Below are 25,710 nucleotides of genomic sequence, written 5' to 3' on the forward strand. Positions count from 1 at the left end.
ACAGAACAGCCACCCAAAAAAGACCAAAGCTGGCAACTAATTTAAGTTCTACACTTGCCACCAATTTCCTCTCAAAGCTGGCATTGCTTTATGTACTATAAATGCTGCAAAGGCATTTGTGGAGCTTTACCACACCACGGCTCAGTGTCCACAAGCCAATGGAGCAAAGTCCATCTCAGACATGTCACCAGGCAGCAGACACGAGGATGGGGTAGTCCAGACCTGCTTGGTGGAGTAAGGTAAGGAAAGGATGTGCTTTAGGTGAGGACAAGCCCCAAACAAAGAATATACCTTTTGTTTGTTTGTTTTGGTGTTTCAGCTTATTTGTCCATCTGATTTTCAGAAAGGTTTTCCTCAATGAAAGCTGCATTTTTAAGCATAATTTCTCCAGTGCTACAATTTCAAGGCAGCAAAGGTTACTTCACTGAGGCTTGTGCCTCAGTTGTTCCACCCAGACTTGTACCTGCTGTCATCGAAACTCGAGAAAATTAGGCACCACACAGGTCTAAATCATCTGAACTCCAATAATTAAGAATTTGGTTTTGAAAGTGCAGAGGAGGGATTTCTTACACTCAAAGGCTGAAAACCTAAAGATCAACTGGATATAAGTGAAGAAATTTTAAGTGATCACTGAACAATTTAAGAGGAAATTAATGAGTGGATCCTGAGGAAAATAACATCTCAATCATTAGGTAAATTGGAAAAACAACGCTGCTTTAGATCCTTCCTGTGACATCTTGCTTAGTTGAATCAGCCTGTGTTTCTGTATGACAAGGTAGCATCTGGGGAAACATCTATACGTACTTTTTCAAAACATCTTTGAGTAACCTGCTAAATGATTAATTGCAGCAATTTATCCTAGTTTGACTACAATGTTTTTCCTTGACTTTAAGATGTTTCACTGCTTCAAAAAATTAGCACTTTTATACTGAATAATCAATATACATTTTACTATAAATATCTCACTGAAGGATGGAGTTTTTTTTCATTCTGCATGGCAGGAAAATACCTTCTCTAGCATTAACTGGGAAAGATGGAGTTCAATGAATTTCACAGAGCCTTGTTTCTACTGAGGTCAGGATCATTTTAAAATTGTAAATAGCTGCAAGACTTAAAAGGGTTTTGCATGTTTATGCCTTCCTGATGGCAACTTATTTACTCTCCATCAACTAAATTATTCAATGAGTTTCATGAAATGATCCAAACATCTGAGTGGTGTATATTTATTATTCTCTCAGCTTTTTTATTCAGCTGCATTAATTTGCTTCAAAGTGAAATACAACTTTTCACCTTCATAATGAAGAACATAATCTAAGGGCAGAAGGATGCAGGCACAGCACCATTTGAATTTCTCATTATTAATTTTTATGGTGGCCTTCCAATGTTGGTATACCATGTTAAACCACCAGAGTCATGAACACATCCTCACAACTTAAATAAGTGGAAATTCACTCACTATAGTTCTTAAATGGTTTAAAGGTAAATAAATACAAGACATTTCCTAACTTGTAGTTACTGCCACTAGCACAGAACTAAGTTTGGTGATGAGGTCGTCAGAGAACCTCTGTGAAATTCACATCTAGACTCTTATTTCCCCTGTGGCCAATCTAAATCATGACTCCTAGGAAGTCACCATTCTGTGCGCTTCTCAGAAGCTGCAATTGCTAAAAAGGACTGGGGATGGGGAGGTGTACTGCAGCTGTGTGCTCCGTGCCAGTCTCACCAGCAGTCTGAACTCCCAGTGAACCAAAAAATCGAGAGATTTTTTTGGTTGTATACTGCAAAAAATAATCAGGTAGATTAGGAGTTTTACACTGTCTCTACCTGAAGCTTCTACAATTGCCCTTCGAATAAAGTCTAAGGCAACAGTCCCACTCTGAGGGTTACACCCCAGGAAGATGTGGAAGAAAGGGCAAGGCCAGTGAGAAAAGCCACAGTACTCATTAAAGTAATAGAAACATACTCAAGAGTGCAAGCAATAAGCTCAGCACATTTGCAGTATCAAATGAAAAATCAGGGAAAAGCAATCAACATCTTTAAAACATACATGAGGGACTGACATTCGATAGCAGATCAATTTTCAACGTAAGAGGCAAAGTTAAGGCAGTAATAAAATGGATTAGAAATCACTTTCTATTTGCTCAGCTTAAGATGTTTATGCAAAACATCTTCTATCCAAGACGTTTCATTAAATCAAAGTCAGCAGTGCCGAAGGACTTTACCAGGAATGCTGGGGGATGTGAATCCTCCTTCTTGTGCTCACCACTAGGAACCAGCTCTACAGCCCAGCCCAAACTGGATCTCCATCACCCAGCACTTCTGCACAACTGCAACCTACGCACTGTCCTTACAGTGTCCAAAGACATAAAAACCCAACCTTACCCTAAATAACTCTTACTAGCCCAGTTTTGCAAGCAAAGTGCCTTACATGGCTGCTGGTCTTCCCTGCTCAACATTTCAGAGCCAAGTTTTACCCAAATTCGGTACGGGCACACAGCCAGCCCCAAAGTGGTGCCATCCCCACCTCCTGGTGTCCAGAGGTGATGCCTTCATCCAGTTTGGGGACAGGGCTGTGGAAGGGCTATGTTAGAGGAGAACGGAGGTCTGAGGAGCTGCTGTTCAACCACAACACAAGCAGCAGCGGGAAACCAGAAGCCATCAGCTCCCCCATTTCCCAGAACTACTTGTCTCCCTCAAGAGCAAAAAGCCACAAAAATGTGTTTCTGTCATTAAACTCAGAAGACTAGAGTCTAAACAGAGAGAGGAAAAAGCGACTGCTAAACAGGATTTTTCTACTTTAAAGTCACTCTTCATAATAAAATAGCGTTTCAAAGTGACAAAGCCATCTTGAAATCCAGGCAGTTTAAAATTGATGCTTTTTACCTTTTATAACAATCCTTTCAGTTATTACTTCTGGTTCTCATTCTCTCCATTCTCTACCCATTTCACTCCCCTGCAAGACCCCTGGGAGAAACAGAGTATTCAAGAGAAACAGCTTTACAGAGCACACCCAAAATGCTGTCAGAGACTTACAAGTAAACTGACAGAGAGGGAAGAAAATGTTTCTCTTCTGGTCTTCCAGTAATACAAATCTTGACTACTTCCTGCAACAATCATTAGGGGAGCTATTTTTGGGCAGACATGCAGCCTTTAAACTGACTGACAAGTGTCACAAATAAACTGCAAATGAGAAAACAAAAGCAGCAGTCGCTGACGCCAGCACGGCTGCACGCATGGCGAAAATAGAATTGCAACACAAAGCTATTTCTGTGCAGATGGTGAATGCTACGAGGCAGAGACCTACATACTTTTCATACGGATGAGCCATCGATAGAAAGAAAAATGCACTTGTTTTCCCTCTGCAGGAAAACTAAAAACAACTTTGTTTCCAGAACACACTTGTACCTCCAATGGCTAAGGGCAAAGTTTTGTGGATCCTTAATTCTTCGCTCCTGCAGGAGCATGCAAAGCACTGCCTTCCCTCCTCCAGCAAAGCTCAAGTCTGCAGAGGTGCCACCACTTGCACCACGCGGCCGCTGCACCATCCCGTGTGCTCCGACAGTAACCCAGGCACGTTTCTGGCCCACCTCTGCTTGAACAAATTAAATCCACTTAACTGAACATCATAAAACGCTGGGTTTAAATGGCTCTTTTTCCACTACATTGTCTTCTGCAAATAGCACCGCGGTTATTGATTTCCCGCAATGCAATATCAGTCTGTTTACTTAAACTAGTTCCCAGTTTAAAAACTTCATAAAACATAATCCGGAAAAATTATGCTGTACTTCAAACATCACTGATAGCAGGCTTGGTGCACAAAGAAACTCTGAGAAAAATCCCTTCTAAATATTGAAAGCTGATGACCACCGGGCGCTGCCTTTACGTTCGCATTGGACCTTATCAGCATTTCCTACAGCACACCCTGCGTTGCATCCCTCCCAGATTGAAGCAGCACACCCGCCTTATTTCCAGACATCTTTTTGAATTAAACCCAAATCTCAGTGGTCCAGTAATGTTAGCTGTGCTTTATCTTCCTTCCACAGGAACCAACACTCATACATGCTGAATTACACCTTACAATCTCATTGAGCTAAAAATGAGAGTGAGATCCTGAGATTTAACTTGTTTCAGCTGTGATGACAAAGAAAGGAGATGACATTTTATTTTGGTTGAAAGATGGGAGAATTGAGAAGGGGGGTAGCAGGGAGAAAAGGGAAAAGAGACGAAATCTTGACAAGAAAGAGCTGGCAGCTCAGCTGAGAAGGCAGCTTGGTATGAAATGCTAGCAACTTAAGGCCAGAAAAGCTGAGCTGCTGAGCACAAGTCACAGGTATTGCATCAAGCCCACAATTTCTTGCAACATAAGGAATCAGAAGCATTGACTGAAATTATCAAAACAGCAATTTTTTTTTTTTCAAAAGAACACTTTTTTTTTTTTTTCCAAAATACAGCATATAAATATGCTGCGTAACTAATAGTCACAAATTATTAACCAAACACAATGACATGAAGTCCAAGGCTCTAAACTGATTCCAAAAGAGAGAATATTCATTCATGGGAATTAAATTTATCGATACCTAGTTACCACAGCCATCAGATGCAACCTTCTGATCAGGCAATCCCAAAACATCAGACACCCAGAGGCTGGAAGATTAAGCACAGCCTACCTGTACGCTCCAGGTGCTGGACAGGAGACAGGACAAGGGACATCTGGGCTCAGCCAGGATGAAAGTTCCTAGGTTTCTGCTTGAAAGTGCCAGTGACAGACACCAAAACACACCACTGTTGCCATGTTTTTGCTTCTGTATACACTTTTTTTTTTCCCTTTGTTTTAGAGGATGAAGTGGAAAGTCTCCTTTAGACAATATGAAAGTCTAAAACAATATTAAGCAGCACTGGAAAAGGACTGAGTCTCTGCCCTGGACCTGGCACACTTGAGAAGGGTTCTGTAAGACTTTGTTCAGGGAAAAGAAATTGAGCACATGTTTGAATCCGACTGACTTTGAGATTTTAGCTTATTTCCAATTAAGAACCCAATGAGAAGAAAATTTATGAAAAATCCAGTAATCACAAATAGCATCATTCATGTCTTGTTGATCTTTCCTGGCATACCTTTAAATGACTCCCACGAGTGCCAAGGAAAGGGATCTGGGAACAGTTCCCACATATCAAGAGCACTGCAAATAGACATTAAGAAAAAGAAAAATAACTTTGTTCAGCTTGCAACTAGAAATAAAAGGACAGGATAAAGGGACAGGATTAAGGACTTGTAGAGCGAAGGCTAAGGAAATCATTGCAATATTAAGCAACAATGAACCGAGATGATTTCCAAAGGGAAATGAAGATAGCTTCAAATCAGGGAATATTTAAAACTGGAAAAGTGGATAGCACAAGGAAGAGGGGCTACAGCCACTAATTCAGCATTGCCTGATACAGAGTAATGATCCATCCCCAAATGCACTTCTGCACTGGGGAGTTTACTGAGGCTCTGGACATCTCACTACATTTCTAACGTACAAGCCTTAACAAACTTTTGCAGTTGGAAAGGGCGGGCAAGGCAAGCTGGTGCGTCAGAGGAAGGTGCATTGCAGGGGCTGGTGATGAGGCTTTAATGAGCCTCCGTCCTGCAGCCTCAGTAGGGCAGCGCTGCCACTATCAACCCCTTCTTGGTATATTAAACTCGCACTGTTGCATTAAAATAGCAAAAAACTAACTAGCTTTGAGCTTTTCCTTCCTTCGATATTAAGAACCACAATTATAAAGAAAAAACAATTCTCTCCTCACCCCACAAAAAGCCCACACTCCAATGAACCACCAAAATCCAGCCTATGGAGGTCAGAAAATCATTGCCAGAGACCAAGACAAACATAACTACAGCACAGCTTTTTGCCTTTATGTTCACCTTCCTTTTACAAGGAGACTATGAAATAGAAGAGGCAGCTGAACTAAGCTTCAGCCCACCAGAAATTAACTGGCCAGGTCTTCTCCATCTACATGCGGCTCGCTGGCACGAGTTGTCAGACTGAAAAGATTATTTATTTTTTATTGTGATTTTACTTTCTTTGGCTATTGTGCAAATTTCCTTGATTTTACAAGAGATTTTTAGTTAATTATGTATTTACCTAGTTAGCATAATTGTCTTCAATTATGTAATTAGTGTTCATATGTGTAATCATTTGAACATGTAATTATATCTAATTACACCATTAAAACGTGCAAGTCATAAATATCTTTATCATTTTGATTGATAGACATACAGGGAGGGGAAAAAAATCTCACTTGTTATTTTTATCTCCTGGATCCTGAAATCTGCAAGAGTAACAGGATTCAGCCTATAACATTGCTATAATTATTTACAGGGACCTATCAAGACTATAGCAAGGTTATACCTTTCAAGCAGAGGTAGAATGAATCAAACCAACTCAAAACTAAGGAGCAAAGAGTAACCCAGCGTAGCAAGATTTTTCTGTTAAAAAAAAAAAAATTAATAAGAATAATCTGGGAAATACTTATTGTTTAGTGTCTAATTATGCACTTAACTGTTATGAAAGCCCACTCAGAAAAAGGTAACACAGAACAAAACACACAAGTTGATCCTGCTTGTTCTGATGGAAGATGCTGTTGCACCCTAGAAAGGGGTTTTAAGGCTCCTTGTACTTTTTAGCTACCTCTGAGACAACCAATGTAGCCACACTTATCAGAACAGCAACATTTTTTTAGTTCTGTTTAGCTTTATTTCAGCAGCTATGTTGTGTGCCCTGTAGTGCAGTACCAGAACAAACACCTGGCACAAACCAAATGAATTAGGACAACGACAGTTGAGTCTTCTTTTTAATTGCTTTTGGCTGGGAAAGCAAACATTTACACACAGATTAGATAGTTAAGCTCATTTAAAGTTCAACTTCTCCTATTCAGGTTTAGATTTTTACTAACGTACAGAACAGTCTAGCAACCAAAACAAAAGAAAAACAAACAAAAACCCCACATGTGCCTAAGCTGACTCCAAAAGCTGGAGGGTGAAGGCGGAAGCCTAACGCAACAGCTAACATCGCAAGAGCTCTTCAGCACCACTTGGGAATAAGCCTCAATTACAGAGCATCCTTCAGCAAAAGGCATATGGTTTTTCCAGCCTGATAAGCTCCCTCGCGCTCTGCAGAGCATCCAGATACAAGTGCTCAGGTGGATGGCAGCAAAAATAAACCCAGTACTTCCCAAAATGACCACCCCGAGCAGCTGAAGGGCAGCTCAGTCTATGATACAATTTTACCTATGAGAACAACCTGGAAGCAGCACAGAGAATAAAACCACACAGAAGGATCACAGAGGGATCATTTAATGGTCAGACCAGAAACAACCCAATTTGTTCAAACTCTATCACCATCAGACACCTCAGATGGACTAAGTTTTGTGAGCAGCATTTCTTTCCTTAAAATGCAAAAGCAACAATCTCAAGAGCCTGCCTTAGTAGACGAGGTATTGCTCCTGGTCCTCAGGTGCCACCATGTTATTGCTGTGAAAGCAGTCTTCCAAGACCATATGCAGATATGTGGAAAACAAGACAGTAAGTTCACCGCATGTAGGACCACAGTGTGTTACAGAACCATCTTCCCTCTGCTCTCTGAATTTAGTGGGATATAAGAAAAAGGCTCTGAAGAACAATCAAGCCTCTAACGTTCAACAACTGAACTGCCAGGCATGGAAGTGCACACTGGTGTTAAATAAATGTCCACTTGAGGGGCATCAGCTCCAGAGACAAACTCTGGATAGAAGGCACCAATGTCAAGTTTGTAGTCATACCACAGCTTCGCAGAGGCACTAACATGCGTTCAGACTTTTGGATCTAACATATACCACTTTTGGAGAACTCCTCAATGGGCAGCACAATACACATGGTTTCCAACCATGAACACTTCTATGGGAAAAAAATATGAGGAGCTCACTGCTCTGAGGTTTTATCTGCAGATGTAGGAGAACCCGTCTTTCATTATGTCCACAGCAATGGGAATGATTCCCTATTCTGCTCCATAAAAAGCATCTTCCAAGTGTTTCTTTAGGAGGTATCTTTTCACAGACCAACTACCAGATCTGCATATGCCGCTAGTTTCCCTGGGTTACTAAATTATCTCTTTACTCATCAAATACATTCTTTTTCAGCGAGCAAGACCTCACAACAGACCTCATTCCAAAACCACCCAACTCATTTTTGATTATGAGACTAATATGTTCAACAGTCATGGAAAAATAGCTACTTCTGCAGCATCCCAGAGCCATTTGTCCATCCCCTCAAGTCAACGTCCTACCTTTTAAGGGCCATCAACAAAAAAGAACACAAAATCTGATCACAGACAGACAGAAACCAAAGACAGAGCACAGTTTGGGGGGAAGATCCAGGGGAAGGGAAGACAGAGACAATCCACTCAGAGGACAAGTATCCATATTTCAGTAAACCAGAAAATTTTGCTGTTTTCCTTCCGATGATGGGAGATTCATGCTCTCTGTTCATTGGAAACTTTCTGTAGGGGATTTCTGGCAGCTTTTAAGCTTCCACAAAGGTCAATATGAAACTGGTATGGTAAAAATCGCCAACCTGGATGTCACTTCCAACTCCACGTGATTCTCTGATAGTCTCTTTCAGTGCTTTAGCAGCCTAGGCTCAATATTCTCAACTGAGAGTGAGACTGAAATACACACTTCACTTGCCCTGATGTTGCATTTATCTTGATTTAAGATGACATCTTCTCCCACCACATTCAAGCCCTTTTTAGAAACCTGCAAACATATTTCTTGTCAAGAGAGAGCAGCCACCTGGAACCAGGAGAATCAGCAAGATACAGCTGGTCAAATTATTCAGAATAAAACAGAACAGTTTAATTTCTTTATCATTTTGCAAACCACGTGCCTTTTAATCCAGCTTCCTGCAGATGATCAGGTGAATGGCTTTACATTTCTTTCAGTGGCATATCCACACAATATTCAGTGGGACTACATGCTATTTGCAGCATACAACTAAGTTACCATATCAAAGTGATATCATTCAAGACAGGATTACGCTTAGTAGTTACAGAGGGAACAAGGTGGTTGTCATCGAGAAGATGAAAGCACTCGGTGGAGCCCAGCAAGGAAGGCCACCGGCTATCCTGCAGGCACTGACCATAGCATCCAGCTCAGGGTCGCAGTGAAAGCCCGTGCGCCAGTGGGGCAGACGGACCGGTAAGGATGCTGTACCTTCCTCCTTACTGCTGCCCAAAAAGTTCTGTGCTCCATGACAGGGTGGAGAAGAGGCAAAGACAACTCCACCAAGCCCTTACATTAATTACAACTTAACTGTGAGTTTTTAGCTTTAGACTGCCACTAGGCAAGGACTTCGGGTCCAAAAGAGATTTTGGGGGAAATGTCTTCTTTAGGGGTTTGTGTTTTCTCCTGGGTTGCTTTTTGGGAAGTCTAAATTCCTATAGCCTTCACCATCAGTGCCATAATCAACAGAAATGGCTGGGTCTCAGCACCTCTGGACCTCCCTCCTTCCTCACTTATTTCATCACCTCTGCCTGCTCTTACTTCAAGGCTTCCCACAGTCATCCTCAGGAAAGCCTTTCCTCCCACAGCTGAGGCTAGGTAAGATTTAGCATTGAGACAATATACAGAAGCATTGAGACAAAAATGTATTTATTAACAATACCAATAAACAAGGTTTAGAAGCAAGCAAAGGCAACTTTTCAAACACTCGTGGTACATCAGGATATCACAGAGCATGGCAAAACCCCAGGTCCCCGAGTGCTTGGCGTTGACGGGCAGCCGATGCACACCACGCAGTACTTCGCTCCCCTCTCCTTCCAGCTCCAACAAACAAGCTCCTTGCCAAGCAGCAAGGTATCTCCATCAACAGACACATGAAACTGTGGCACATTACAGAAACACCCTCATTATTTAAAATGCATACCATCTTAATTACTCAGTGTGATTAGTGTAGCCTCCTCTAATGTTTCGGAACAGAATCCTACCTTCACCTTATTAGCGTACGCAAAGAAAGAATTCACATTTTCTGGCACTTCATCCATTAAAATATAAAAAGCAGCATTTCAGGAAAAAAAAAAAAAAAAAACACAAACCAAAACAAAAAAACCCACGTGATATTCTCTTTGATCAGCTACAAGTGAAACATAAAAGGCTCCTTTGAGGTAAAGTGGATGCTACATTTTCTATTTTAATTGATAGGAATTCTTATTAACTGCTGATGTGGCCACAGAAAGCAATTTGTGGGGAGGGAAGTTACATTGGAACAGCTGTTTTCCTATTGCATTCTGCATATCCTTATTACAATAATTGTACTCTTGTTAGGAAAATTGATGATGATTTCATATGACACTCCTCGGTTCACGGGAAGACTTTACAAATGTTCAGTGAACACCTGACAAAATCCAGCCTGACTCATGACTAAATTAGCCTGCATTTTATGCTGGAAGAAACCCTTCATAAACATTTGACTCAATAAAGCTCACATTTAGCTACGAAGAGCACGTGTTTCCATTGTTCTTCAGCATTAAAAGAAATATGCGATTAAACTTTACATGCCATTTTGAGGCTACAAACACTTTATTTGATGTCTTTTTTCCCTAAAGTACAGCACCTGAATTCACACCTCTGCAGAGCACTGCAGATACGTTCAGCGCTCTCTACAACCCTCCCCTGATCTGTCTGACAAGAGAAATAAGCGTTAAGCGCGGAAAAAAAGTCTGGGACAGACACTGCAGCACCCACAGTGAGGACAGCACTGAAAGACAAGCAAGCAAGAGACTCCCGGAGTCGTACCAGGCTTCTTGGGACGGAGACACCCGTCCGTCTGAGCACATTGCAGACCGAGCACACGACATGCTCTAACCCAGGACAACAGCACTGCTTTCGGCAAAGAAAGGCATTTACCGCTCTGCAGACATCCTGGGACCCACCAAAAACCTATTTAGTTCCAGAAGTTTGTTTTTTTCCTACCACTCATTTGAGACAGCAAAAAAAATCCCAAATAGCAAGTGAAAGTAATGGTTTTACCCAGTCTTTTTCATTTCCTTCCCTGCTGTTGCTTCTAAATGCAAACTTAGAAGGCCAAGCAAAAGCTGCTGCTGCCTTGGGCTACACTGACCTTTCAGTCTCTCAGCCCCATGATTTTGCTAGCCCATTACCCATCCATATATTCTCCCTATTGATCCTCCTCTCTAATTTGAAAACTTTGCTGCTTTCTGCTTCTCCGAAGAGGCTCTGCATTTGTTTGGAGAACACAGACATCCCATCACACAGGAAGGTGCTGGCCAATGTCTCAACAGGGGCCTCATCCATCCCACCTAAGCCTTACCATTAGGTTCAGCATGCTTGCTTTGGAAAAAAACAAAAACAAAACCAAAAAAAAACCCCAAAAGACACCAAACAAAACAAAACCAAACCCAACAAATTCAGTGCAAGGCAACACAAGGCTTTCCCCCCACCATGATATCAGTGCTTTCCTGTCTTGCCTATCGCTTCTTTCAGTTGTTTATTCAAGCCCCATGATACCACTCAGCGCTGGATGATAATTAAAATCAAATAATTCCTTCTTCTGCAATATAAATCTGCAATACAAACCCCGTCACCCACACACTGTGGACAATAGCTGCAATAACGCAGGTGCAAAATGGATCAGCCTTGCTAACTCCAGCTGGTCCTGATGTGGCTTGCCCAGATCTGCCCAAGCACCTTTGGGGACTCAAGCACCGAGCCTACACTGAGAATGTCCCCAGCCAGCTACCACCTCCATTTCTGTAGGACAGGCTGCGTGCTCAGCACCTTGCTGCTCCAACCAAGCTGGCACACAGCATGAGTCAGCTCAGCATCCCTGACGGCCCCCCGCAGCCAGGGGAGAACACCCGTGCCACTTGGATCATGCCCTTACACCATCCGAATTCCCAGCAGGCAGGGTGCATGTCCCAAGGGCCACACACGGCCCGGAGGAGCGGCAGTCCTGGCTCTGCTCAGGGTGTGCAAGCACGGAGCTTGGGAAGCAGAAGGTATCTCCTCGCAGCATCTCAGCTGCAAGGGGAGTAGCTACTTGTTGACAGAGTGGCCATCAGCACAGCACTCCACTCCTACAAGTGGAAAGAAAACACAGCAAAACAGAGCCAGGGAGAAAATTCTGGGTCTTCCAAATGCAGATCCTCCCATGCATTGCTTTCCAGGAGAGCCAAGCTATCTGCCACTCTCTTCACACACAACCAGCAATAAGTGCATGTCTTAGCCCCTTGACTTCAAGGGGATAAAATGACATAGTCTGATAGTGCTCCATAGGAGAAGGGATGGCAGATGGATGTGAGGGGGTGGAATCTGCTATGGTTCTGCAGAAGAAAGCCTCAGTGCTCATTAGGGCATGTTCCATCCCAAAAATAGCCAAAATCCCAGAGCTCACTGGGAGCAGAGAGCACACAACTCTCAGATGGCTGGATTACGTGGGTCAGCAGCAGCTGCTGCCTCCCCTGACTCCTGGAGCTTGGTCAGGGCAGGGGGACAGATGTAGGGACCCCATCACTTGGCAGAGAGCATAGGCCATGCTGGTGGGGACAGAGAGGACTCCCACAGCTGCCCCCATTGCCACCTCACAGCCACAGTGAAGCAACTGGATGAGAACTCAGGCATCACCCCCCCTCCACTCAGCACGTTTTGCATCTCAGAACATACAGCTCATGACAGGATAACATAACCCGAGGTGTGACAGTACACAGAGGTGAAAGACATGGGGAAAAAATACCCAGAGAAAAAAACAAAACAAAACCAAACCCCAATGTAGGTGAGGTCATATTGATAAGCAAGGTCTTTATCGTTCACTCTTTAGGGGACAACCAAGAATACAAAAAACCCAGCCAGTCCCTGCTTTTTCAGAAGATGCTGCTTCCTCTGATCCCCGTGGTCCAAATGTCACTCCTCACCTTGGGACAGTCACAGTTGTCCCTGCCACCCCCGGCAGAGACTAGAGCTGCCAAGGAAGGTTAGGATAAGCTACATCCCTCCATAGGCTGTGCAGGAGAGCCTCGCTAGTGTCAATAAAACATCACCTATTAGGTACACAGAACAGCAAATAACTTATTTGCATCATAGGGATAAGTGGCCTTAGTACACCCTTACACATCTCTTGCCGAGCCGACGGGCAGGTACAGCACAACACTCGCTTCCTGGGCTAACGTCTGGAAAACGGACAGGTCCGAGGGGTGATGCTGCAGCCCCTCGCCCTGCGGGACACACGGCCAGCCCCAGCGAGCCCGGCACGGACGGCGGGCTCGGCTCAGCCAGCCACAGACAGGGAAGGGCTCATCACTTTGCCCTCATTCCCAAACAGCAAGGGGCTCTGCAGAATTTTGTTCAAAAATCCAAACCAACCTCTGGGCAAAATCCTAAAAGCAGTAATTTATGAAAAAAGGCCTGCATTTGCCCACCCACCGTTAGCCTCACCTGAGCATGGATGTGGCATTTTAAAAACTTAATCAAGGAAAATTAGTTTCTATGGCAACTAATGGCACATTTAATAGATCAAGTGATGAGTGCTGTGTATAAGAATGCTGCAAATTATGAATAGCAGTGATATATCAAATGCTACACAATCACTGCACCGGTAACAAGTAGACATGCAAGGATGTATTGGGGTGCTCAGAGCTTTCTGTATAATTAGGAGTGAGGCTAAGTTTTGGGGAACTGTGTGCAAGTGTTTTAATTCTCTTTCCTTGCAATAATTACTGTAGCCTTACACTATTCTCCCCAAAGACCTCATTGATATTGATTAGACCTCAACAAATTTTAAACAAAGTTTCAAAGGTTTCCAGTTTGCAAGTGCAACCACCACTCTGAACACATGAGTTTCCCTATCTCCGCCTGCCTGTAACTAATCGTAGGGAGAATTTTGTGGCATACAGTGGGAAGCCAGCAAGAGTATATCTGAAGACACATTTTCAAAGAGAGGCCCCCATAGAGCAGTGTCATTTCAACACGACTTGGAGCAGATCACAGAGGCACATGCAAGTCATCAGCCTGTTACAGAACTACATCAATTGATTGAAAAGTTAAAAGCAATGCCTGGAAAGACAAAGAGGCATAAACGTGCACTTTGGTAAAGCACACAAGAGCACTGACATGAAAGAGAAAAAAAAAAAAAAAAGAAAACATTAATCCCTCCTCCCAGACTTCCACCTGCAGCAGACATCCACCACAGGCAGCCTCAAACCACCCAGGGTGTCACGAGAAGGCTAAACAGGCAGCAGAGTGGCCTGGCACCACGGCGTGCACACCCCACCAGCTTGCCTTCTTTAAAGCCATGAGCATACCCACAGGAGAGGAACCCCATATGCAGCACTTTGCCTTTTCCAGTCCATGAAGGAAGGAGGAGAAAATACGGGTCCCACCTCGTTTGGTCCGATTCCCCATTGCTACAATCCTCCTGCTACAGTCCCTTGCACCCGTGGGGAGGGAGTGTAAAATAACATGGAACCACAACATGCATGTGGCACAAACAGAAGGGGCTTCCCCAGGGCACGTGGAGAGCCCTCCCACGCAGAAAAGCACACTTGCTCCAGGGATCTCAGCCCTGCCCTCTTCCCCAGGGAGAGTTTTCAGAGCGAGGAGCACTCCCTTGCAGGCATTAATCCGCACACAAAGGCATACTTGTGTGTAAATGTGCCTTGGATACAAACTTGGATATTCAGGAGCCACCTTGCAAAATAAAGGAGAAGGACACATCTGCAACCTTCTGAAGGAAACTTTTTTTCTCTCTCTTCATATCCCAGGGGAACATTTAACATGGTAGAAAAGAAAAGCAGATAGACACTGTGCTGGTAACAGCAGTCCTACAGTGCAGGAGGCTGCAACAGAGCATCAGCAAGGTCTCCTCTCTTTGGGGATGGTCCATGGGATGGTGGGGGTTGAGGACAAAGGTGCTTGGGCTGGCAGAGCACATAGAGGAGCCTCTGGAGACTTCCCGAGGACCATCTCCACTTGCAGCAATTCACAGCAGTGGTCTGAGGCCCACTCGTAGGCACCTCTCTAAGCCACAGAGTCACTGTGCTCCTTTTAGGAGAAGGAAGGCAATAACTGGACAAACAGCAGACAAGACCACCTGATGTCCTCTACAGCCAGACAGAGGCATCAGCTTGGTCCTCCTCTAGGCTCAGCTTCTTAAGCTGACCCATCTTGTAGTGCTTGCATCTTCTCCAGCCCATCGCTAAGTCTGGCAACATGCCTGTCTGCCCTCTGGCTGAGACCATAAGAGGACCCAGAGGAGGAAAGTTCACAGGAGATTTTCCTCTACTAACCATTAGATACTTGGCTTTCCAACAGCCTCTCAATAGTTGTGGAGACCTACTGTGAGCTCGGAATCAGGAAAGCAGGTGAATGCAGCTAATCAGCCCCCAAAACAAGAAAAAAATTCTTTGTTAAGTAGAGTGCATGATTTTAAAGAGACTTTAATTTTGTAGGTGTAATTAACTGTAGCTCCAAACCCCTAGCTATTAAGGTGCTCAATTACCAAACTCAGCTTACAAATCAGGAACAGAACTTTCTGCTTTAGCATTTGCACCCGCTCTTAAATGCTATGCCCGAAATTAAAGGCTTGCAGACGGTATTTCCACAGTTTCACTTTAAGGACTCTAAATAAAGCTCGTTACTAACACCAGCCTTACGTAGTGAATGATCTTTTTAGTTGAGCGCTGCTGCCTGGCTCCCGTACCTCACTGAGCAGGAACGGGAGCAGAAGGTTAATGAACCTGCACTATGTTTGTGAAGACTGAAGCCCAAAATTCACCTCTCATCTCTATGCAATGGGGACCGCATGTGTATTTACAGGTGGAACCTGGCAGCCTCCATTTAGCTTTAATGCCATCACCTGCAATGGCCAAAGCAATAACAATTAGCAGAGACACAAGGCAAGAGAACAGCACATGCAGAAAGTACTTTGCTCTTGGCATCCCTGCAGAGGTGTACCACTTCCCTGCTAACATCCTCGACCCCCTCCACGAGCCGCTGTCATACTCGTGTGGCATTTCTGCTCCACAATACATCTAGCAGCCTTCATTTCAGGCAAGAATTCCTAATGGTCCTTTATCCAGTTGCTGCTGAAGTGTAAGGAGCAGCGTAGGACAGTGGTGGGCCAAGACTTGAGTTTACTGCAGAAAATAGGAGATGTACGTATATCCTAGACCCATAGTTTAAAAAAAAAAAGAATAAAGAAGGCTATGCCAATTCATTAATCCAAGTGACCTGGTAAAACCTTGCGAAGACTCTAAGCCAGCAGTAACGCCGGTACTGCACACTGTGTATTTCAGTGGCCAGCATCACCTCGCAGTCATTACTGCAGCGTGACTCGGTTACTCGCTGCTACTGCCGCGGCGGGAGAAGTGAACACAATACAGCCTCCGAGAGCCAAAACCACAATCCCACAAACAGCTCTGGAGACTGAAGAGCTTCTGCAAGGCGGAGGTCCAAGCCACGCCAGCATCTGCAAAGGCCACTTCTTGGAAGGGAGGATACAGGACAGACGGTCCCATCAGCTAACTCACAGCACTTCCACCACTTCATTTTCTTCTCAGTTAATGCATGTTTTATGCCCACTCCTGACTTGGGGGGGGAATACAGTAAACATCGATGGGGGATTTTATAAATGAGTACAGAGCTGCTGACTTCTTGCAGCGTTTAAAACAAAAGGAGTTTCTATGTATGCCAATAATTGAAAAAGTTTCAGAAACACAAGCAAGTTGAATAGCATTCTTTGAATAGATACATAATTACATATTTTATAAACTCACTTCCCAGGGGGTCTGATAAAATATCATTTTGAAAATAATTTCCATACAATTTGCAAACCAAATATGATAGCCTTCTGTGCAAAATCGGTAAAATATTGAAGTACTGAAAATACTGGCAATTATCACAAAATGTGGATGGAAGTCTCTTGCAGAAAACAGAAAAGTAAAAATGTATTTTCACCACTTCCATCTGCAAGAATAGGAAGAATCCTGCCAGATACTTCCCCTCAAACCCAGCTCATATTGAAGGCTGTCTGAACATGCGAATCTAACAACAATATGTTGTCAAATTTCATATATAAAATTTGCACGTACAAAAAAGGAAGGCTTAAAAATAAATGCCACATCACCCCTTCCAGCCAGCCACTGCCTCTTGGTCACAACAGAAACACACTGTAGACCTCCCTCTAAAGAAGCAGGCCCATAAAGCAGAATGTATCCAACAAGCAAAATAAATAAAAATCTTATACTATCTGTATTTAAAATACCCAAGAGTAATTATTGGCAGGGAAGAGTAGTTCTCTGACAGCTGGAAACAGTGAGCACCAGCTTGCCGATTTTGCATCCACCCTGATCTCCTGCCTGACCCTGATCGGTGCTTTTCCCCAGCAGCCCCACTGACAAAAGCAACGCAAACGTTGGTGAGATCCACGGCAGTCTTGTTTAGGAGAAGCCAAATTTCACATGCAACGAGTCCAAGGGGCCGCGGCTCCCACAGAGTTGCACGTCGAAAAGCTATGGTGTCTTAGCCTCTTTTTTTTTTTTTAAACTTTCTGGAGCACTAAAATTGAATGGAAATTTAATATGAAGGTGATAAAAAGGCTAATGTTCAAATGCAGCCCTGCCAAGCCTCCTGTATTTCGCTGCGGAATCACCCATCTGAGACTACCACAACTATCCCCCTGCTCTCACGGAACTAATCTGCAAAAAATATTGCAAGTCTCAGAGAGCTGTAACGTGAGAGCAAGGGTGAGAGAGCAGACTGAGGTGCTGGCTGACAAAAAAATCTATAAACAGGTAAAATGAAGAGAAATCAATTTTCCCTCCTGAATCCCAGATGAGAAAAATAGAGATTTTTATGAAAAAGCAGCTGTGTGGTTGCTTTCTTGATAAGATGTTTTGGTTGAACAGCTTTTTTTTTTTTTTTCCTTTGATTCAGCAGCAGCATCATAAGCTTTGTTACTGCTTGAGACGGCACCTTTCATAGCTGGTCCAAAGCGTTTCCTGACGGATAACAGCCCCGCTCGCTTTGAAGCTGCCTCCGTCCTCCAGGCAGGCAGGTTTGAGAGGGATCTTTGATTTCAGCTGCACCAAACCTCGCAGGCTGCTGGTCAGCTTTGCTGGAGCAGATGGAGGAGATGGTTTGAGAAAGAAACATTCTCCAAGGAAGCACACTGGAAGTATCAGTCTACCTTTACCCTGCTCTTTTCTGCCTGCACATGAATGTGCTACTTACCTCCACCCAAACACACAGCATGCCAAAAACTGCCGGGTCCAGAGCCAGCTGCTTTGGATCTGGACACAATTAAGACTCAGCTGGATAGGGTGCTGGGCCATCTCGTCTAGACTATGCTCTTGCCTAGAAAGGTTGGACCAGATGATCCTAGAGGTCCCTTCCAACCTGGTATTCTGTGATTAAAAGTTGTTAAATAAGCCTGGATAAGAAAAGTTTGGGAAGGCAGAATGAATCCAACATTACTAACAGGCACTGAGAGACACGGGCTTGTTTCAGCGAGGTGGCTGGAGAAGGCAGCCAGCCTGGGGCAGATCCCATCTTCCCCACGTTGAACAGCACCTTATGCCATAACAGATCCCCTAAAAAGCAGCAGGGTGTCCCCAAGGCAGGAGGTGCTCCTTTCCTGCTTCAATCAGTGCCACATTAAAACATTATCACCAACTTTCATGAACAAGGTCTGGATGGATACAGAGTCTGTCACTTGGCTCTTCCAACAAGGAGCCACCAGCATCTTGCCCACATCTCCCCTGACAACATTCAGTGAGCCACCAATCTCCCATGGCGTGGGCAATGTCGGAGCGAAGAGGACAACAAGCAATGGGAGAGAATACAATAGCAGGGCAATAAATACTTTCCATACCTTGCAAGGCACTGAATATTAAACCTCATAACGACAGCACTGATTTTAAAACAGCACTGTTCTCATTTGGGGTGTTATCAAAACACCTGGACCAGTCTGTCTTTTTTTTTTTTTAGGGCTTTTTTCTTTCTTCTTCACCTGGCAAAGACTAGACAGAGATCACTTAATTTAAAATAAAAATAGCTTGTTTTATAGCATGGCTTTAACGTGTGACTGCAGCTGAGAGTGAGCAACTGTGTGTAGTTAAAGTAGAGTTTTCTAAGACAACACCCAACCTATGTCTTCCCTGGAACCAGCACAGGCTAAACTTCAACTTCTTTATTCTTAAATCTTCTTATTAAACTGGGAACAGAGCTACAGAATAAACAGCAGGGAAGCAGCACGTCTCCCCTTCCTGGAGGAACATCGCTCGCCTGCGGACTTGAGGTCTCCAGTGAATCCCCTCTCCCCAGCTCCCACCTCGGCTAACTGCACTTCACAGCTCCCGCCTGTCCTATGCGATTGCAGGAGGGAGGTGTTTTAATTCACCACCTTGCAATGAAAACCCTTGCGAGGTATTCTACTGTTCAAAATCTCATACAAATACGTGCACCATGAAACGTGGTAATCTCAGCTAATTACAGATGCACCTTCAGCTCTCAGGACTCGGCTTGTTCACCAATAGAGCAAGATGAGCTATTGGTAATAGAGTAAGGGACACAGAAGACAAAGTGGCAATGGCCACTTTGAGGGAACCGAGAGCAGATTTGATTCAAAGAGCAACAGAAAAGATGGAAACAGAGAAGCAGAGCAGGGGAGTAATAAAGCATTACACTTACACAGGTCTCGAATGGTCCTGATCTAAAATAACCTGTTAACGGGGTACCCTGGGCAAAGGGGGGTGGTGAGTGGGGACACAGCAGGGAAGCTGTAGTACAGGCTGACAAGACCCTTTGGCTTTGAATGTGATGCTATAAAATAAAGCTAGGCCTGGGAAAAGGGTAAGTTATTTCTGTTTAACTTTTGTTTTCTGCAGGGCTGCAGTGCTGTGGTTCCAGTGACATCCAAGACCCACGAGCACAGCGAGACTCCCCCGAGCTGTCGTGTGCCCCCACTCCAGCTGTTCCCTCTGGTGCATGCTGTTTACGTTCAGCTGCCTCGTCCTTGTATTTGTTTTTCCTCTTCTTCTAGCAACCTCCATGGATCTCAGACTCTTACATCAGGACTCCATGTTACAGCATAACACAGGCTTGAGGGTTTTAAAGCCACATTCCTAACCAGTCATTCAAAAAGTCATAAGCTTTTCTGCCGTTGATCTTTTTTCTGCAACACCTCAATACCAAACCAACAGCCTGGGCAAATCCCCCCGCCTCGGGTCCTGTTGCATTGACCTCTACCACCCTGCACCAGTCTAGTCCTTAGCAGAAGATGAAACCAGCCTGCAGAGGCTCAGAGACAGAGATGGCAGAGGAAAGGTGCGGTGACCAGTGGCAGGCTGCCACGGGGCATGGCGGGGGCTCACCTGTGGCCGAGGATGGCCGGTGACCAGGCAGGTCAGCTCCAGCGTCTCGCCCTCACGGATGGTGTAGACCCTCTCCGAGTAGCGCTCCTCCTCGATGTTGCACGCCAGGCCCGAGTGCACGATCCGCACGGTGGGGGGGGCTGCAAGACCCAGAGAGAGAAACCAGGTGAGCACCATCGCCTGCACCCCCGGGGTTTGCTCAGACCCATTTCCATTGCAGCAGCCTGGGATCCTTGCATACATCTAGCTGGGAGGACCGAGGCTGGAGCTGAGTATTTTCACCATGGAGAATACTCTTTTGCTTACTCAGCATACTCATATTTGACACCAGAAGAGATTGTCAAGATATTTATTAATACCTAGCAATCCCCTGAACGAGACCTTTGCAAACTCATTTGCATTACAGTTATTTTTGTCTCAATTTCCAAATGAACTCTGCATTATTGTTCCTTTTTATTATATGTCTTTCTAAATGTATTATCACACTCATTATGCAAATGAGAAGCCTTAATTAAACCATTAAAATTAAGCAGGAGAAGCAGTGGGACTGATGCTATTTCCTTTCAAAGTCGATACCAAAATCCTGTTGCTGTCAGTGGGATCAGGATTTGGACCAGTGGTTAAGTTCAAGCAGAACCCTTCCTTTAATTTTCTTGTATATGCAACCTGAACTACAGGGCGTTATGCTGTTTTACATGTTGTACATGTAGGAAAACTGCAATGTTGTTGCTAACACCACATGTACAAATTACAGCTCTGTTTCGGCAAGTCTCCAAAGCATGTTCCTGGTTCTACGATTTTCTTTATTTCTGAACCGCGAAATTCACAACTATTAAAATTTTCAGAGAGTGGATCGATAGGATAAGAAAGCTGAGTTACAGTCCTGCTGCCAAACAAAGTAACATAAAATAAACAGCAGAAGAGATAAAATGTAATTCTGGTGAGTTTTAAAGACCCAGTATTTCACCCTCTCTGCTCATCAGTGTGCTGCTGCTGTTCAATAAAAGTGGATACGCCTTAAAGTCCTAACTGAAGTCTTAAATCACAACCAGCAAGCAGAACAATTAGGGCTGTATCCAACAGGAGTCAAAGCTGTCGAACTCCCGGCCCCATTTCCCACGGACAGGAGCCCCGTGCTGCTGGGATAACACCCGTGCGTTCTCCCCAAGTCCCTTGCAACAGCCGTACCCCGCTCCCCAAGGCTGCGGCTCTGTTTTCAGGGCTCTGTGCTGCACATGACCTCCCTCTCACACCACTCTACTGCTTCTTTGATCAACTTGCAATTGCTCGGCTAACACGCACGTCAAGCACACGTGGGATTCCTGGGGTGCATCGCTCTGGCATCCCTGCAGACCCCACCATCACCATGCCATTACTGGTCTAGCCCGCACACAGCTCCCAGTTAACACAGCCTGTTGTGGTATCAACTGCTGCACAATGCCTAGAACTGATACCAGCCTGCTAATAATTCAAATTTCTGACCCCCGCTCTCCAGAGGCTGAAGAAAATGAGACTCAAGCAAAGGACCCTGAACAGGACAGCATCAGGTCAACTAAATGAACAGGAAGAGAATAATTATTCCAGGCTGTAATGACTAAGCCTGATATTCCCAGCTACCTTGCATTGCCCCCGTCCATCTCAGTCTGCTATATTTAGATCATTGTTTCAATGTGCTTAGCCTAGGCTAACCTCTTCAGCAAGTATTTAAGAAATCTGTCCTCAGCGGAGCCTCTCTGCAGAGCACCAGCACAGGCAAAAGAGCTCGTGCAGTGAATGGATGTTTCCTGCATTACTGGTGTGCTCACAAATCTAACGGTACAAGGTGACACAGGTCTGGAAGAGCATCAGATCAGCAGAGACAACAGCTTGGTGGGGCCACTCAAGACTAACCAAGTGGAGACAAGAGCAAAAAGCTCCCCCCCATGCTCACAGCCTCCCAGTTGGGCAGGAGTGGCCCAGCGGCTCCAGCTGCGACAACAGCAGCAAGCTCCAGCAGATCCTCCGGCCAGCTCTGCTCCTCCAGCCACCACGCACCGAGTTTAAAAGACTGATCCACTCGCCCTCTCCACTCTCCTGCAGGCAGCTCCTATTCAGTAAAGGTGAATAGAGGTCCAATGCATCCCTGCTCTTAGCAGTTTTGTGAGGCCAGCAAAAATTGCTCCCTAGCATCAGTTATTTCCATGTAAATCACAATGGCTGAACATATACACAACGCTCAACCTCCGGCCACATTTAGTTAGACAAGTATATCCACCTGCCTCAGCTTTGCTTTCTTACTGCTCAGAAGTGTTTTACAGCCCCAGCACCCTCCCCATACGATTACACAGCTGGCGCCTTGCAAGGCTAAAGATGCTATTTACTGCTTAAAAGAAACAAATTGAACCTATCCTTCCCTTAGTACCATCGATCCAGGCTGTTCTTCCCATAGAGCAAACTGTCCCTCCTGCAAGGACAGAGATGTCCTTGTTTAGGAGTCAATCCCATGTCTCACACTCTGACCTTAAAAGAATCTGTTGATTCTTAATTATTATTTTTTTTTAAGTAGAACAGTGGCACTAATGTTCAGTGTACTGCAGCTTTCCCTGTGCAAGGAGGGCTGCTCCCCCTCCACACCACAAGAGTTCAACGTCGTGGGACATGGAGCATCCTCCTTGTTCTGCCACGCACAGCCGCTGTACAACAGGGCTCTGGGCCACGACTGGGGCTTTTATCATCTCCCACAACACAAATAATAAAATACTGAAATGCTAAAGTAGGGCCACAGAGCAGAAAGGTAAAAGAAGGTTCAGCATAGATCATGAGACTTCCGATAAAATTAGAAGAGTCAGCAACATTATGCCAACATCCTGCTGCCTTTTAAATCCATATTACATTAATATTACATTTTCATTCATATTATATTCATATAACTTCAAATTACATTTGAAGTGTCCTTCATTTTAGTCTCTATGCCACTGCTCCATATCCATTAGGTTTGGGAAAGCAATACAGAAAAGAAAAAATACCCCCCTGTGTATTATTATGGCAAAAGAATACACTGCTTTAAGAGGAGATCAAACGAATAAAGGAAAATAAAAAATATTCTTACTTCTTTAAGTTATAAAGTCTTATGGTTCAGAAGACATTGCATAATTATGAAATGTCACCTCCCTCTCTACTGCAGGAATATTCATTACAGCTGCTTCTGAAATATGCCTCCAAGCATTTAATACCAGACGAAACATTAAAGTAATATATACTTGGCATTTATTTTGTTTGCGGCATTTTAGAAGAATTTGTCTTGTGATTATACACAGTAAATATTGTATGAAAGAATCCATCATGGTGCTGCTCACAGCAACGTGCACGCACGACACAAGGAAAGCTGTGTCAGGTCAGAAGGAAAAGCCATAACAACAAAACCAAGAACAACCCCACCTCGCTTCTGCTGCAAAGAAGTTGTGTGACGCCATGAGATTTCTTCTTTCAGATGAAAAATGGTGCCAGCCTGACCTTTCACCATATTTCATTATATATTGACGTTACATGGGTCCCCTTTATTGGCTGGTCTTTTCCAGCAATTTCAATTTATTTCCCTTCTCTGTCTCTTGCACACACATACACGCCTACACAAGCAATTTGGTTTCAACTTGCAACAAGTTCCCCAGACAGTATAGACCCAGGGAAAAAAAAAAAAGTCATAAAAACTTCTGTGAAGGCAAAATTAGAAATGTCCAAAGATGAATATGTATGCAGGTATCTAGACACACTTAATAAAAAAAGACAGGGGACAAATCAGATGCTGTGATGAATGCTAGCTACCTATGAAGGGAAACATGCAGAAAAAAATTTATTTTCTAAAGCAGTGCAGGAGTAAGTAGAAAAGTTTTTTTTCAAACCAAACCGGTCACCCAGAAAAAGCAAATAAACAAGTGAGAGTTAGTATAATCCTCAGAAAGGAGATGCTTCATGACTTACAGTAAGTTTGTGTAGTGTGGTGCAAATAAGAGACCTTGGACAACTGGAGTGCTCCAGTCTGCCTTTCTGGTTAATGCGCTGGTAACTCTCTTGACCTTAATCACAACATTTATAATAATTGGTATTTTTCTAAAAACCTTCGGCTGGGGCTGCACGGCTAGAAGGCGCGTCCCCTGGGTGGTGGATAGGGGATCCCTCTCTGGAGGGTGCACCGGATAAATTGAAGCAGGTGCCACGAACCAACGCAGCCTAAGGGAAGGCCACCCTGACAGAAAAACCACTGGCCCTCCAAGTCATGGGGGCTGGGCAGGAGGCCAACTACCTCCTCCCGGGAAAAAAAATAAAAAGTTGCAGAAACAACGAGCATCAACTCGGAGATGGAGAAAATCAGTAATGAAGTGAGGAGGAGGAGATGGAACTGGATCGGTCATGTCTTGAGGAAAAAACCAACAGAGGACTGTGCTGTGGCCCTTGGGACTCCAGAGCACGCAGCCGCAGACTGACCGAAGTGGAAGAACGATGTTCGCACCTTGTGTGCCTCCTGGCACTGAGAGAATTCAGATCAGATTTTTCTAAAAAAAAGCTCAACTGCTGTAATCCTATTAATAAATTACCATTTCAGCTCTTATTGGGGGGGGGGGGGGAAGTCAGTCTTAGGAAATAGTGCAATCACAATCACATAGACTAACTGCTCAAAAACAGAAGACACACAAAATCTAAGTCGTCTTTATTCATGATTTCTAAGTTAATCTCAGAAGTTTCTAGGGAATGAGAGATTTGTTTACATGTGACTTTGTGACAACATCCAATTAAACACAGATCAAAGAGTAAATTATTTTTTTCAGAAGAGGGTTGAACCTCCAACAAAAGCATCCTCAGCTTCTCAGTCTTCCAGTCCCAGCTAGAAGATGAAGCCTCTCTCCTCCTCCTTTTCCACATGTCCTCAGCCACCTCCATCTTTTGGTACATATTGATTCATCCCGGATCTACACAGCTGGACTGGCACGCGTCAAACCAAGAACAACAAAGAAATTGCACAAAACTTTTGCAAGAGTTTGTGCTTCGCCAGCATGAAACGGGGTTCCTGCCAGCTTCAGACAGCCCCCAGCAGCTCACTGCAATTAGCAGGAGAGCAGAGTATGCCTGCTCATGAGATGCAACAGTGACCACTTCATTATTCCAAATCACTTTAAATAAGAAAGAAGTCCTTAAAAGAGACAAGGATCTCGGCCCATACTCATGTCTGAAGAGTTACTGTGGCCTTTTCCCCATCCCTCTCTGAACCGGAGCATACCTACCATTCCAGAAACAGATACTGACAGAGAGACCATATGCCATAGATAGTAAGTTTTTAATA

The 25,710-nt window shown here is 44.2% G+C and overlaps 1 protein-coding gene across 2 annotated transcripts in view; it reads right to left on the reverse strand.

The window, feature by feature from the left end:
* The window catches only part of MDGA2 (MAM domain containing glycosylphosphatidylinositol anchor 2), a gene marked incomplete at both ends in the record, with an annotated part of 386,860 nt that overhangs the window by 230,459 nt on the left and 130,691 nt on the right, over positions 1 to 25,710 (reverse strand). For both annotated transcript variants that reach the window (XM_082317068.1, XM_082317067.1), the window contains one exon: positions 20,397 to 20,536. In XM_082317068.1, the coding sequence (XP_082173194.1) occupies positions 20,397 to 20,536 (140 nt within the window). The remainder of the gene's footprint in view (positions 1 to 20,396; positions 20,537 to 25,710) is intronic.

Source organism: Platalea leucorodia, assembly GCF_965183815.1.
Source record: "Platalea leucorodia genome assembly, chromosome: 7".
Classification (NCBI taxonomy): domain Eukaryota; kingdom Metazoa; phylum Chordata; class Aves; order Pelecaniformes; family Threskiornithidae; genus Platalea; species Platalea leucorodia.